The sequence below is a fragment of the Leptonychotes weddellii genome, chromosome 4 (genome assembly GCF_054177405.1).
Source record: "Leptonychotes weddellii isolate Sample4059 chromosome 4, ASM5417740v2, whole genome shotgun sequence".
Taxonomy (NCBI): Eukaryota; Metazoa; Chordata; class Mammalia; order Carnivora; family Phocidae; genus Leptonychotes; species Leptonychotes weddellii.
In genome coordinates, this window is record NC_138372.1 from 10,416,851 (window position 1) to 10,432,232 (window position 15,382).

Sequence of the window (15,382 nt, forward strand, 5' to 3'; positions counted from 1 at the left end):
TTCTGGAACAAGGCAGGTATCCTTCCATATTTAGGTCTATGCACCTGCTATTGCCTGTGCTAAGTATTCTCCTTGGATGTCCACATGATTTACTCCATTCTGCTTCATCCTGCTCCAATGTTACCTTATAAAACAGACTTTCCCTGACCACCCTCTGTGAAGTAACATCCACTGCATGCACAAATTCCTCACACCTCTCCCCAACACTCCCTATCATCTGCTTGCTCTTTTTCCCTCTATAGCATTTATCACACCTGACACATTTTGTATGTTCTCTGTGACCCCTTACTAGAATGTGAGCTCCGTGTGTTTGTCTTGTTCCCTGCTGTACCTAGAAGAGTGTCTGGCATTCGGTAGGTGTTAAGAATCGTTGAGGAAATTGGGGCGCCTGGGTGGCTCAGTCATTGGGCGTCTGCCTTCGGCTCAGGTCATGATCCCAGGGTCCTGGGATCGAGCCCTGCATCGGTCTCCCTGCTCCGCAGGAAACCTGCTTCTCCCTCTCCCACTCCCCCTGCTTATGTTCCCTCTCTCGCTGTGTCTCTCTCTGTCAAATGAATAAAATCTTAAAAAAAAAATTGTTGAAGAAATTAATGAGTGGTCTATGTCCAATATGGTTCTATTGCTGATTATGGTGAGTGGACCAAAGTTGTTCCAAGTGGCTAAAAGACTTTGAACACATCCCTGGTATTGTAATGATTCTCACATTGGCAGTGCCCACTCAGAATGTTTTGTATCCACCTTATATCTTAAAAGCTGGCTCTATATTCTTAACTATGATACCTGAGATTCCTCCACAACTGTGATGTGGTGTTCCAAGAAGAAAGACACACGTTTTTCATGAAAAACTTGGAGCTTCCTGAAGGGAAAAAATAGAAAAGCAATTTAACTACCAAGGTGGGTATTAAACCAGTAATATCAAGGATAGATCAACAAAGTCCTGGTCAGATGTCAACAGAGTAGGTAAAGTAGGCTTGTGTCAATCCAGAGGTTCTTGGGAAAATTTGCCTTCCCCACCAAATTCCCTGAAGCCTAGAAATGTGTAGCTGATGATTGATACCTTTATCCCTATTAAAATGCAACTACACTAAGAGAGACCATATGAAGTTTCAGCGGTCATTAGTACCTTAGTGTGAATTGGTCCAGCTCCTCTTTGAGAGCAGGTTTTAAAAAAGCAAAGGAAGAAAGTAGGACCCATGAGAACTAAGAGGAGCAGGTGGAGAGAAAGGGAGCCAAAGAAGGAGCATCACGTTGAGCTTGCCAAGGACAAACTTTGGCCTGTTTTGTACTTTTGCCCAGGCTGACTCTGGTAATCAAAGTACATTTTGATCTCTAGCTACAGACTTCTGAGTAGGCAAATTATGGTGCTTGAAATTACAACCATAATTACCTGCAATGTTTTGATAACCCAGTGAGTACACGGTACACTGGAAATGAAGAGGAAGAAGTGACCTAGAATATAGTGGAACTGAAATGCTATCAGATTTTAGGAAAGATAAGCAGGAAAGGGAGGAGGCATTGCATTATACATCTGCACATGATCCTGGCCTAAGAAATAGGAAACCGAATGAGAAGAGTTTTTGTGTTAAGGTAAAATGAGTAAAATGGAGCACTATCCGCTATCAGTTGACATGCCGGGAACAGCAAGGTAAGAGAGGCTTCTTTGAGCAACCGTGAACTGATGAGGGAAAAATTCAAAGAACAATATATACCTGCTTAAAAAAAACAAAAACAAGTACTTAGAGTGTTTGGGGATTTAGTCCCTATTGTAGGAGTTTTATTTTTTTTAAGATTTTATTTATTTATTTTTGCGAGAGAGAGAGAAAGAGTGAGTATGAGTGGGGGTGGGGGTGGGGGTGGGGGAGGAGCAGAGGGAGAAGCAGACTCCCCGCTGAGCAGGGAGCCCAATGCAGGACTCAATCCCAGGACCCTGGGATCATGACCCAAGCCAAAGGCAGACGCCTAACTAAGCCACCCAGGGGCCCACAAATTGTAGGAGTTTTAAAAATCAACGAGGGTAAATGCCTTTGTCAATTTGTTCTTCCTAGTAGAGAAGAATTAGGCAAGAACCTAGAAGTAGGCAGAAACTTTGCTGGTGGTGACCATATGGTGTAGAAAGGGTTTTGGAGCACAGCCAGGTGTCTCCACATGTAGTGTGCAGGCAGAATGCTGGTGCTCTAGTTAAAGGTTGGAAATAGATGTTTTTGTTCTTAAAGTTTTTTACAGCTTGGAGAACCTGCTGTTCACTAGCTGTATGAACCTGGGCAAGTTGGTTAAAATTCCCACACCTCAATTTCCTTATCCATGAAATGGGAATGAATATAAATACAGGATTTCCCTGCCATCCAAAAGTTTGCTTTATGAAACTTCAATTTTACAGAAGACCTACATTAGTACTTGTTTTCACTAACCAAAAGAAATCTGAAAAGGATTTTTGATTTTATGAAATGGTAATCACTTCTTCGTTTTGCACCATTTCAATTTACAAAAGATTTCATAGAAACCATCTACTTTCAGATAGCAGGGGAAACCTGTAGTTCCTATCTCTGAGGGCTTTTAGAAGGATGAAATGAGGTCTTACATGTAGCTGTGTAAGGTAGTGGTTAAGACGGTGGACTTGTGGGGCGCCTGGCTGGCTCAGTGAGAAGAGCATGCAATTCTTCATCTCTCGGTTGTGAGTTCAAGCCCCACATTGGGTGTATAGGTTACTTAAATAAATAAATAAGTAAATAAATAAATAAATAAATAAATAAATAAATAAACAAACTTAAAAGTATGGACTCAAGTCAAATTGCCTGGTTTGAATCCTGGAACTGCCATTTACTACTTGTATGTCCTTGGGCAAAAGACTGACCTGTCTATGCCTGAGTTTCTTCATCTGTAGAATGGAGATAATACCTCATAGGATTTTTGTGAGGATTCAATGACTCAACACATAAAGTGCTTAGAAGAGTGTCTGGCACAAAGTTAGCATTCAGTAAATGTTAGCAATCATTTGCAAGGTTCTTGACATACAGTATTGATTGATACATGGGAATCAAGGGTATCCTTCTTGTCTAGGCTTTCTCTCAAGGTCCACCCCAACCCATCCTCACTTAGAATTATGGCCCGGAGATGTCTCAAGCCATTTGTGGTCACGAGTAATGGAGATGCAAAGTCTCATAGAGTGATGAGAGAAGTAAGAGTCCACACTCTGAACCAGATCCAGAAGCAACTGAGCAGAGTCCAAAAGGGGTGAGACCCCTACCTTGACATAATAAGGGTTCTATATGAAAAACCCATAGCCAACATCATACTCAATGGTGAAAAGCCAAGAGCTTTTCCCCTAAGGTCAGGAACAAGACAAGGATGTCCACTCTCACCACTTTTTTTTTTTTAAGATTTTATTTATTTATTTGAGAGAGCGCACGGAGGGAGAGGGAGGAGCAGGCTCCCTGCTGAGCAGGGATCTCGATGTGGGGCTCGATCCCAGGACCCAGAGACCATAACCTCGAGCCGAAGGCAGATGCTTAACCGACTGAGCCACCCAGGCACCCCTCTCTCTCACCACTTTTAATTTTTTTTAATTTATGTAAGTAATCTCTGCAAATGACATATCTGATAAAGGGTTAGTATCCAGAATATATAAAGGACTGATATAACTCAACACCCAGAAAACAAATAACCCAATTAAAAAATGAGCAGAAGACATGAACAGACATGTCTCCAAAGAAGATATACACATGGCCAATTAGACACATGAAAAGAGGCTCAACATCACTCATCATTGGGGAAATGCAGATCAAAGCCACAATGAGATATCACCTCACACTTGTCAGAAAGGCTAAAATCAAAAACAAGAGACAACAAGTGTTAGCAAGGATGTGGAGAAAAAGGAAACTTCTTGCACTGTTGGTGGGAATGCAAACTGGTGCAGCCACTGTGGAAAATGGTACGGAGGTTCCTCAAAAGGAAAAATAGAACAACCCTACAATCTAGTAATCACACAACTGTGTATTTACCCAAAAAATTCACAAACACTAATTCAAAGGGATACATGCACCCCTATGTCTGTTGCAGCATTATTTACAATAGCCAAATTATGGGGGCACCTGGGTGGCACAGTTGGTTAAGCATCAACCTCTTGGTTTCGGCTCAGGTCATGATCTCAGGGTCCTGGGATCAAGCCCCATGTTGGGTTCCACAGTCAGTGGGGACTCTGCTTGAGATTCTCTCTCTCTTCCTCTGCCCCTCCCACTCATGCTGTTTCTCTCTCTTTCCCAAATAAATAAATAAAATCTTAAAAAAAAAAACACAACAGCCAAACTATGGAAGCAGCCCAAGTGTCCGTTGATAGATGAATGGATAAAGATGTGATATGTGTGTATACATTTATGTATATATATATACACATATACATGTGTGTGTACATATATATGTTTATACATATATAAAGAGAGACTGTATTCAGTGTACCATTTATTGTTGCTTTGTAACAAACCACCTCAAACTTAGTCATGCAAAATAATCATTGTATTATATTCACAGATTTGTGGGTTGGGGATTCAAAAAGAGTACAGTGGAGATGGCTCCATGTCATCTGAGACCTCTGCTGGAAAGACCCAGATGCTGGAGATGGCTCAATGTCTGGGGTTGAAACAAACTGCAAGTATCTTTTGTGGTTTTCCTAGGAATTGGCTTTGATCTCATCTAGGTTGTTGCCTGGAACATCCACACATGTTCTCGCCATGTGGTTTGGGCTTCCTCACAGCGTGGCTGCTGGGTTCTAAGACCAAGCATTCCCAGAGAGCCAGGCAGAAGCTATATTGCCATTTATAACCCAGCCTCAGAAGTCACACAATGATGTTTATACCAGGGTCAGTCAGCCATGATTCAAATGGAGAGACATACACCCCATCTCTCAATAGGAGGAATGTTACGGTCACATTGTAAGAAGAACATGTAAGATAGGAGATATTATCGTGGCCATCTTTGGAAAATAAAATCTGTCACACCCGGGCACATGAGCACCACTAGAAAAAAGATGTAACACAGAAAAATTAATCAATTCGTGATTCCAACCTCAGTTGAGTCCTTAACACCACCTGACAATTCTACATCATTTCTCTGTTCAACTTGCTTCAATTTGCAATGGCTATTTCAAATATTCTCTGCTGTAGTAGACTATGTAGGTTTCACCTAACACCTGTTCCCAAAACTTTTTTCTCCTGTCCATGTCCTTTATAGAGGTGAGAAAAGCTAAACACTCACTTTCCTAGCCTTGCTTGCATCTCTGTGGCACTGTCCTGGCCAGAGAGATGTAAGTAGAAACCTGCTGCAGGACTTCTGTCCAAGCTCTTGCCTTAAACAAGAAATGCTGCATGGAGTGGAGGCAGCCAGGCATATTGTGACCCTCCAGGAAAGGCCAAAATATTTACAGAAATACAGGCCCTGATATCATTGAGTCACTGAACAGATGCTGCTGTCTACCTCCAGGCTTCCTATCCTGTGAGAAAAATAAACCTTTATTTGCTTAAATCACTGATAGGCTTTCTGTAGCTGATACAACCACTCTTCTCCACCCCCTGCTCCTCCACTTTTTCTCTTTATTCTCCACAGATGACCTTCCATCCTTTTCAGAGAAAAGTCTTCAGATGGTCATTGACTTTCTTGCCACCAAACCTACCTACTTACCTGCATCCATAGCCATCGTGTTTCCTCCCTCCCTCCTGTTATACCAGAAGAGGGGTCCCTACTCCACGGATGGGGAATTGGGCGGTGGTTAAGTAGGGAGATGCCACTCTTGCATCAGTTTTGGTTTTCTGACCATATCCTCATGCTCTGGGCCTCTATCCAGTCATCAGCTACGTGGCCATGAACAGGCCATTAAAGTAGCCAATACTTTATCGAGTGGATTCTAAGCTGTGCCCAATAAAGGCTCTGCAGTAGGCGCTGGGGGCATGCTAGGTCTAGGAAGGAGACAGTCCCAAGTAGAGAGAACACTTTATAAGGCAGGGGAATGGAGCCCCGGAGGAACCGAAAGTCCCAATGTGGTTGGGTGGGCAGCGTGCAGGAAGGGATTGGGAGGCAGGTCTGGAGAAGTTTGCAGGGACCAGAGTAAGCTCGGTTCTATAGACTAGGCAGGGTCATGATTTTGGTTTTAACCCTAAATCACTGGGACAAGAAGTGAATTAATCTCTCTGAGCCTCAACTTCTACTTGGTAAATACATTTTAGAACTCTGCTTAGTTGCGTGAGAGTTCCTTTAGGGCAAAGAAAGACCTGTGTTTTTACGCATTTTTGTATCCACGTGGTCGGCGCTTAATAAATGCCTCATTTGGGTGAATGAGATCGTGGTGTCCGCCACCGACTTCGTCTATTAACTCACTCATCGATTTCCCTCATTCCCTTCCTTCCCTCCCCTTTTCTCGCCCTTCCTCCCTCTGGCTTCCCAAGCCTTCGCTTCCCTCCAATCCTCTCCTAGCTTCCCGCTTCCTCTTCCCGGCCCGCCCCTTCTCTGCGTCGCGAAGGCAGAGAGGGCGAGGCGAGCTTTACGGCAGCCGCGTTGCGGCGGGGCGGGGCGCTGGGCGGCTGGCGCGCTTGGCGGCAGCGGTGGGAGGCAGGCCGGCAGGCAGGCAGACGGAGTTGCAGGCGGGTGGCGGCGGCTGTGCCTGGTAGTGAGGGCGGGAGGGAGTGAGTCACTGAGCGTGTGTGAGGGAGGGAAGGAGCAAGCGGGCGAGCGAGCAGCCCGCGCCGTTCGCCCGCAACTCCAGCCAGGCCCCGCCGCCGCCCCGCAGCCCAGCGCCGAGGCCGGGCCGAGCCGAGCTGGGTCGGGCCCGGGCCATGCTGCTCACCGTGTACTGTGTGCGGAGGGACCTCTCCGAGGTGACCTTTTCCCTCCAGGTCGACGCCGACTTCGAGCTGCACAACTTCCGCGCGCTGTGCGAGCTCGAGTCCGGCATCCCCGCAGCCGAGAGCCAGGTATGCCGGGCAGCGAGCGGGGTCTTCCTCCGGCGCTAACCCTCCTGTCTGCGGGTCTCACGCCCTCCCTTTGCTACTGGTGAGGAATTGGGGATGGGGGAGCAGGGTGGCCTCTCCCAGCTCGCCCCCGCGTCCGGGAGGGAGCTGGAATCGGTAGCTGCCCCCACACACGCCGAGCGTGGGGTGGGGTGCCATGGGAGGGAGCGGAGAACCTGACCGCAGACGCACCCACTGCAGCCTGAGGGGCGCGTGGACAGTTGGGCGGCCCGCCCCACCTTCTGGCTCTTTGGCCCTTTCTCCCTTAATAATCCCGAGTTTGGGGTGTTGTGGACCTATGTACATTATGAACAACCGTAGAATAGAAGAAGCAGCTCGAGGTTTGCAGGAATTCATACATCCTGCTTCCCCAACCAGAAATACCAGTTTGGATCACTGTGGTAGGTTGATGTGCATCGGCTTTTTTGGAGAGGGCTCCTGCTTAAGCAAACGTAATTTACCTTTAAATGTAGAGATTTGCACTCCTAAGTGAAGGAAAAAGTTTTGAGACTTGCATTACCTTGTTTTGAGGAATTTGGAAATGCCCTGTTTCCTTTTCCCTACCACATGGCATTTCTGGTTAAATTCTTTAAAAAAAAAAAAGGCAACCCCCCTCCCCCCCACCCAAGGGATGGCAGTTATTAGTTCAATTCATGTTGTTTCTGTGGTTTCTTCGCTGGGAGTAGGCCAGAATCCCTCTTTATTTCAGGCCACAATTCAGAGTTTGGATGGGTTCAAAGTTCAGTGCTTTATGAGGATATTTTTGTAAAAATGGCCTAGTATCTTCTCTGTGTGATTTGCCTGTTTCATTTCCCTACCCTGTTGGAAGGAAGTTCAGCTGCTCTAACATTTTAAATAAGCAAAGTAATTTATTCTCAAAATGCCGTGAGACTGCCACCAAACAGAATTGGTGACGATAACTCTGGCCTTCACACTAAAACATTTAAATCTTAACTTGATAAGTAGACCTTGGAGGACATGGTCTAAACATTAAGAAAATTATAGAAGTCCTCCAAGGCCCCAGAATGTAAATCTTGATTTCCTACTGCAGTTATGAAATAGTTCCAAAAACTGTTGCCCAACTACAGCGTGTTCTGCCCTGTGTTATGGTAAACAGATGCGTCAATATTTTGTTCAGAAGTGAGTATGATTCCTTTACAGTATGTGAACTTTAGAACCTTGGCATAAAGCTGAATATCAAGAAAGAATTTGTTTCAGGGTGGAAAGTGCCACTCAAATAGGCAGACTGATGAAAGATACAAAGAAATTGGTAAAAGGGATTATTTGCACCTTTTTCTATAAACAGCTAATCCACAAAAACTGAGGAACCAGTTCCTGTCAGTGAATCCCTCAAGTGGAGAGCTAGGAAAGGACAGTTTAAGTAGGGAGGTACACTCAACTCTTAAATATTTGAAGGTGGCTTTTCTGTTACCCTGGTTGTAATCACCAGCTGGTGGGGGAAATAAAAAATTAAGATGTAAGTTGATTTTGTTGTTATTAGGACTTGGGAGATGAAGATTGACATTGCCTCAATTTCTACCCTTTTTGAGATGGGCTGTAACAAAATTTAAGTGAAGAGTGTGTCAGATTGACACAGCTCAGGCTGTGAGGAGTACCTCACTAATTGAACAATTAGGCTAACTCCAAATTTCTTTCTTATTCCTTAGGTCACCTTTTGGGCATTTACTTCCTTCCCAAGCCAAATTAGCATGTGCAAAACCGGGTTCCAAGTACTGTGAACCCTGTATTAATAGAGCCTTAAACAGCTCCTGTGTTTCAAGTTTGTTCCATTGGCTCCATTGTAACCTAACACAGTATCTATTTTAAGATGTCTGGTGGTCGGTTGTCTTTTCAGTTGTTTGTCCATCAGGCAGGAACAGGATCCACCCTAGACACTTGAGTCATTTCCGTTCACCAAATCATAATAGTAAGCATCATTATAGTTCTTACCTACAAAAATATCACTTACTTGAGGCCCCCTCTCCCACCCTTTTACCTCCCAGGTTCTCCCCTATTACTCATCTTCCCTTTCTCCCTCTCACAGTTCTATTGGTCTCTTTACCTCACTCCTCTTATTTACCTTCTTAAAGGGATTTTTTTTTTTTTTTAATGTTCCTGGCTATTCTTTCCTGTCAAGATCTCCACCACTAATCTCCAAACTTTTTTGGTTATGTATTCCTCTGAGTAAAATGTTTTGGAACATACATCTTTGTGATATATAAAAAGTTATAAACATTATGAATGAATGTGATATGCATTTTATATATATGCACGTATATGTATATAACTGGAAACATCAATTATGTAATATACATGAAGTAATACCTTATGTACATTATGAACAGCCATAGGATAGAATTTAAGGAAGGATGAACTAAAATAAATGGAAATGAAAATTCTAATGTTTTTCTGTTCCTTCATGTTTAAAGAATTGCTTTGCATGTCTGCCCCACATGGAGGATCACTAGTTTAGAATTCAGTCTTCCACATCAGCATCAGTTGTGCATAAGTATGCACTTGGAAAAGGTGTTAATTTTTAACAGCTCTAGTCTGATTATAGTAGTTGTAATGTGACGATAACAAATTTAGACTAGAAACTTTCTCTGCTTGTACATGTGATTAAAGCTGGGCATGTTCCATCTCTTAATACAAGTGTGGGCTTGGAAGCCAGTCATGGCTCTGATACTTTGATGCAGACTTGGCCGGGCAAACTTCAAAGAATTATCAGAACTTAGCTTCACTTTAAATTAATGTCTTTGTATTTTTGAAACATCATTATAATTTACCCCTGTAGGTGGCATGTGGTAAAGACGTGTGCAGAATGTGTAAGGACTCTCAAATGAAAGGCATATTTAAATACCAAATAATAGCAGTGACTGTATGATCCTGGAAAAGCAGCTCTGTACACAGCATGATTTGTGGTTTGTAAAACACTATTTTAAATCAGTAGAGACTGAAATTTTCTATTGTAGCTGGTTTTGACATGTTTATTTTAGCAGGTAATTTTCTTGTATTTTTTTTCCTGATAAATACTGCATATTCATTATAGAGAATTTGTAACTTGCAGGAAAAGATAAGGACAGTAAGTTAGTACCTCATAACCCTCAAATAACTGCTGTTTACTTTTTTTTTTAAGATTTTATTTATTTGAGAGAGAGAGATGGCGAGGGAGAGAGCACGAGCAGAGGGGAGAGGGAGAAGCAGGCTCTCCACTGAGCAGAGAGCCTGACGTGGGACTGGATCCCAGAACCCTGGGATCATGACCTGAGCCGAAGGCAGATGCTTTACCAGCTGAGCCACCCGGGCGCCCCTGCAGTTTACATTTTAGTGTATTTTTTTTCTAAGCTTACTTCCTCTTATATATATATATATATATTTTTTTTTTAAGGTTTTATTTATTTGACAGAGACACAGCGAGAGAGGGAACACAAGCAGGGGGAGTGGGAGAGGGAGAAGCCGGCTTCCCGCTGAGCAGGGAGCCCGATGTGGGGCTCCATCCCAGCACTCTGGGATCATGACCTGAGCCGAAGGCAGACACTTAATGACTGAGCCACCCAGGCACCCCATATGTGTCTTTTAAACACGGTGCCCTGAACTATACTAACAGTTTCAACTTTCTTTGTTGCGTCAACACTACATTGTCAGCATTTCCCATCGCATTTCATATTCTTCAAATTTATCATTTTAATGGCCATATCATATACCATCCTATGGATGTACTACAATTTATTTAACAATTTCCCTGTTGCTGGGCATTTGAATTGGGGAAAATTGGAAGCAGTTATGAGTAACATTTCCATGGATACCTATATACTTAAGGCCTTGTCCCCATTTCTGATTATTTTCTCAGGATGTATTCTTAGGTATGGAATTGCCAGGTCTTTTGAAAGGCTTTTAGTAACTGTTGCCAAATTGTTTTCCAGAAGGTTGGAAAAGTCAAGCTGTTGCGATAGCGTATGTAGATCACTTGGCATATAGTAGGCTTTCAATTAACGGTAGATACTATGATGTAGCCATTCACATGTGAGTCCAAAGATTTTGTGGCCAGTGTCTGGTCCTTACAGCTAGAAATGTATTGTTACGATTTCTGTTGATTGAAGGCTCTCATTCAGAGACCGGAAAACATTTGACATCATGCTTAAAGATCCCAGAGTTGTTTTAATTAGACTATTGTTGAATGTTGACTAAGAGGAGAATTCTGTCTGGAGGGCACCTCGTCTAGAATAAGTCCTTACAGGTAGGCCAGTTCTGCACCTAAAGACTTGCAGCAGTATCAGTTTTCCTGTTGTATGTTTCATAACTGGCAAAACTAGAATTTTTAGCTTTGTGGCCTTGGAGTTGGGTGTTCTAGTAGAAAGTATCACCAGTGCTACTACTGAAACTCATTTTGTTTTGACTGGTAGAAATTTGAAACCATTGGTCTAATACACTTCTATTAGGCTGGAAGCTCATTCAGTTTTATTCTAGGACTTAAGCTATAAAATCATTGTCTTTCTTAGACTTTTAAACCTGTTTTAACAAAAAGAAATCATTTCTTTGTGGCAGTTATAATTTCGGTTAAGCTTTTGTTTATCTCCTTTGTGTCCTTGACTAAAATGGAATACGCCCGCTGCTTTGTCAGTGTGAAAGATGTTTGCTCCTCATCCACATTTTCCAGTCTAGTATTTTTAGGAAATGGGGCAGATAGCAATATTCCACATTTCATGTATGGTTTGGTGGTAGTTATTACCTGGATCTTATTGTTAGATGAGGCTGTCTTACTTTAAAAAAAAAATTATATTGTCTGCTGAGGAAAGACTGTGTTAACTAACACTGTGGAGTGACATACAGCGTCTACAAGGTGGGAGTCCAAAGAGGGAGAAGTTGCTAGTGTTCGGGGCAGGGGTTACAGTGAGCAGTGGATAGGGTTTGCATCCCCCTGGTTAGTATAGGCCCTTATTGGACGGCTTTATAGCTCTTGTTCAGGTCACCAGCTGATTCACCAGTCCACTTTGGACTTATTGGGGAAGTTATATGTGGTCCTTAGGGAAGATTATATATGGGCTCTATAGTCAGGCAGACGTGGTTCCAGTCATAGTTCTCTTCTTAATAGCTGTGTGGTCTCAGGTCACCAAACTCTCTGTATCTGCTTCCCCGTCCATAGAATGGGACAAATAAGGCCCACCTCATAAAATGATTGACAATTCAATGAGAGGCTGTTGGTAAGTGGGAGACTGTGAGAACCCATTGTGATAGAAGCGCACGCAATGGTAGTGTTTTATTGTGGCCCTTCAGGCTGAAGAGATTTCAGCGATCTGGTGGACAGGAGCATTTTGATGCTCCTGAGTTTGATTTCCTATTGTAGATAAATGTTCTTTTATAAGTACAGTTAGAATGTGTCAGACTGTATCTCTAAATATACAGATAGTTGAGTTTCTGAACCTGGAAAATTAAGGAGTGGGCCGTGGACCACGTGGTCCCTTCATTGTGGTGGCTTCACAGTGTCGCTGCCGCCTTGTAAGAGCTGCCTGTGTGGCGTTTCTCTTGGCTTGCCTCTTCTTGCTGTACACCTCAACCCAGGACACTTGTCACTTCAGATTTCTAGTAGTTTTCCCGACAATCCCACAAGTTATGGTACGACTCTGAGGTTGTTATTGCAAACAGTCTGTGTTGATTCTGTTGTACCTTTACTGTGTGATATGTGCTTAAATAACGGAGAATAAGAGAGTGTGAATGGATTGAGGGAATGATAGTTGCAGTCTGTTCTAACATGTTTGAACTCTGTAGGTTGAGGGTAAGAACTAACATTACATTTTCTTTTTTTCTTTTTTTTTAAGATTTTATTTATTTATTTGACAGAGAGAGAGACAGCGAGGGAGGGAACACAAGCAGGGGGAGTGGGAGAGGAAGAAGCAGGCTTCCCGCGGAGCAGGGAGCCCGATGTGGGGCTCGATCCCAGGACCCTGGGATCATGACCTGAGCCGAAGGCAGACGCTTAACAACTGAGCCACCCAGGTGCCCCTAACATTACATTTTCTAGTCACGTAGAGAACTTACAAAGTATCGTCAGCCCTACATACTCTGAAATCAGTTTTTTTGTGCATCCCCAGAAGTATTCGGTTTTGGAAATTCAGTTTCCTGTTCTGTTCCTCACATCAGTGCAAATTCTGCGAGCAGATGTGACAGATCCTTTTTCCCAGTATAAATCCTGTATTTTTCAGGTTCTGTGTCAGGCAGTCTTACTATGAAAGCTTTGAGGACGCATGAGGAAATGCTGTAAAATGGTAGTGGAGCAGAAAGACCTGGAAGGGACAGCTGTAGTGATTCTCCAGTCCCAACTGCTTGCTTGACAAATGGGGAATGTGAAGCCTGGACCAGCTGAGTGACACGGCCACCGTCAGAGCCAGGACAGGACTCAGGCTCCTCAGTTTGCATGTGGCCTGGTGCAAAGCAAATCATTAGGGAGAAAAACCTTTCAAAGCCTGAGTTTATTCTGAATGCCCCTCTGGAGTATGTGATAGCTCAGGGTAGGTTTTATGTTCCTTCATGGTAAAATTACCCTATGCTCTTTGTGCCTTTGCTTTCTGCAGCGCGGTGTTTCATCTGCTTTTCTGCTGTCAGGTTTTCTTCAGTGTTTGATTGCATCTCGTAAAAATATTAGTAGTAGTAGTACATCCATGATGCTTTTTGCCATCTGTGTTTAGTTGTTCTTTTCTGAATTTCTTCCCCTTTCGTCTTCCACTCATAAGTGTGACCAAACTTTGGGAATGGTAGAAGAGAAGGAAGGATGCAGAACGGGTGGTATTTGGAAAACTTGTAGACTTGCCAGTGTGCAGGATCATTTAAAGGTGGACACACAGGGATGTCATGTCCAGCTTGGTGACTGTAATTAACAGTGCTGTATCACGTACTTGAAAGCTGTTAGGAGAGTAAATGTTAGAAGTTCTCATCTCACACACACACACACCCACACACACAAGGCATTTGAGATACGGAGAACAAAACAAAATCCTGTCCCCAAGTAGCTTACATTTTAGTGGGGCAGAAACACAATAAAGATTTATAATATGAGAGATGAGGGTATATTTTTAATAGAATGATGAGTGAAGGGCTCTGAAAAGGTAATGTTTGATCAGAGACCTTAAAAGAAATGACTGGGGAGCACCTGGCTGTCTCAGTTGGCAGAGCGTGCGACTCTTGATCTCAGGGTCGTGAGTTTGAGCCCCACATTGGGCACAGAGCCTACTTAAAAAAGAGATGACTGGGAAAAGAACATTCCTTAGGTAGAGAGAAGAGCAAGTGAAACAGTCCCAAGGGGGAAATTGATCATGTTATTTGGGGAACAGCAATTACATTATGAGATGAAGTCAGAGGGAGAGCCAGGGGCCAAATGGTTTGGGCCTAGTAGGTAATGGGAAGGACTTGGGCTTTTATTCCAGGTGTGATAGGAAACCATTGGGGGGTTTTGAGCAGGGACTGATAATCAGATGAAAAGGGACGTTGTACGTAGTGTTCCTGCTTTGTGCCATGTTACTTCTCAGTGCTTTCTACCGTGCAATCTTTTCTGGTTGTAGATTGTCTATGCTGAAAGACCACTCACAGACAACCACAGATCGCTGGCTTCCTACGGCTTGAAAGATGGGGACGTTGTGATTTTACGGCAGAAGGAGAACGCCGACCCTCGACCTCCAGTGCAGTTCCCAAGTAAGACATCCTGACACCAGCATCAGGAGAGAGGACGTAACACGGTGGGCCAGAGCTGTGGACTAGCTTCGGGTTCAGAGTGCAGGGGACAGGCTCTGACTGCCCCTTGGTTGCTTTGTAACCTTGGATGCATTAACTTCCCTACGTCCGGTTCATCACCAGCTGTAGGATAGGCTGTGGGAATAGTGCACGTGCAACCTTTGGCACACAGCATGTCCTCGATAAGTGTTTGCTTCTGTTGTTATCAATAATAACTTTATCCTTGGGAAGGACCTCGGAGGCCACCTCTGCCTGTGATTCCTGACTGACTTTTGCTACTCCGTGTCCGGCCCTCGGCTAGCAGGCCTGTGTGGAGCAGTCAGCCAGGCGTTTGTACCCACGTCGCATGGGGCTCATCACTGTTGTGGGGGAAGAGATTCCTCTTTATGATTTGTTACCACTAATAGATGAAGCTCTGATTTTAAGTAATGTCTTCAGTGTTACATAGCTAATAAGTAAGGGCATGGGAACAAAAATGTGGTACTTTTTCCATTATACTGAGCTTTAGGAGCATTAAGCAGCCGGACCACCAAATTCTGTTCCTTCCCCACTGGCCGTGTTAATCACATGAAAGGAAGCTGTTGTCTATGTTGATGTTCCATCCAGATGAGGTGTTTATAATCTGGAATCTGTGCATTGGGATTTAGAACATTTCTGTGTCCCTGAAA

The 15,382-nt window shown here is 43.7% G+C and overlaps 1 protein-coding gene across 1 annotated transcript in view; it reads left to right on the forward strand.

Moving 5' to 3' along the window:
* The first annotated feature begins 6,638 nt into the window (after positions 1-6,638).
* The window catches only part of DDI2 (DDI proteasomal shuttling factor 2), a 31,416-nt gene continuing 22,672 nt past the window's right edge, over positions 6,639-15,382 (forward strand). The window contains exons 1-2 of the mRNA XM_006748937.3: positions 6,639-6,956; positions 14,546-14,675. Of these exons, the coding sequence (XP_006749000.1) occupies positions 6,819-6,956; positions 14,546-14,675 (268 nt within the window). The 5' untranslated portion in view covers positions 6,639-6,818. The remainder of the gene's footprint in view (positions 6,957-14,545; positions 14,676-15,382) is intronic.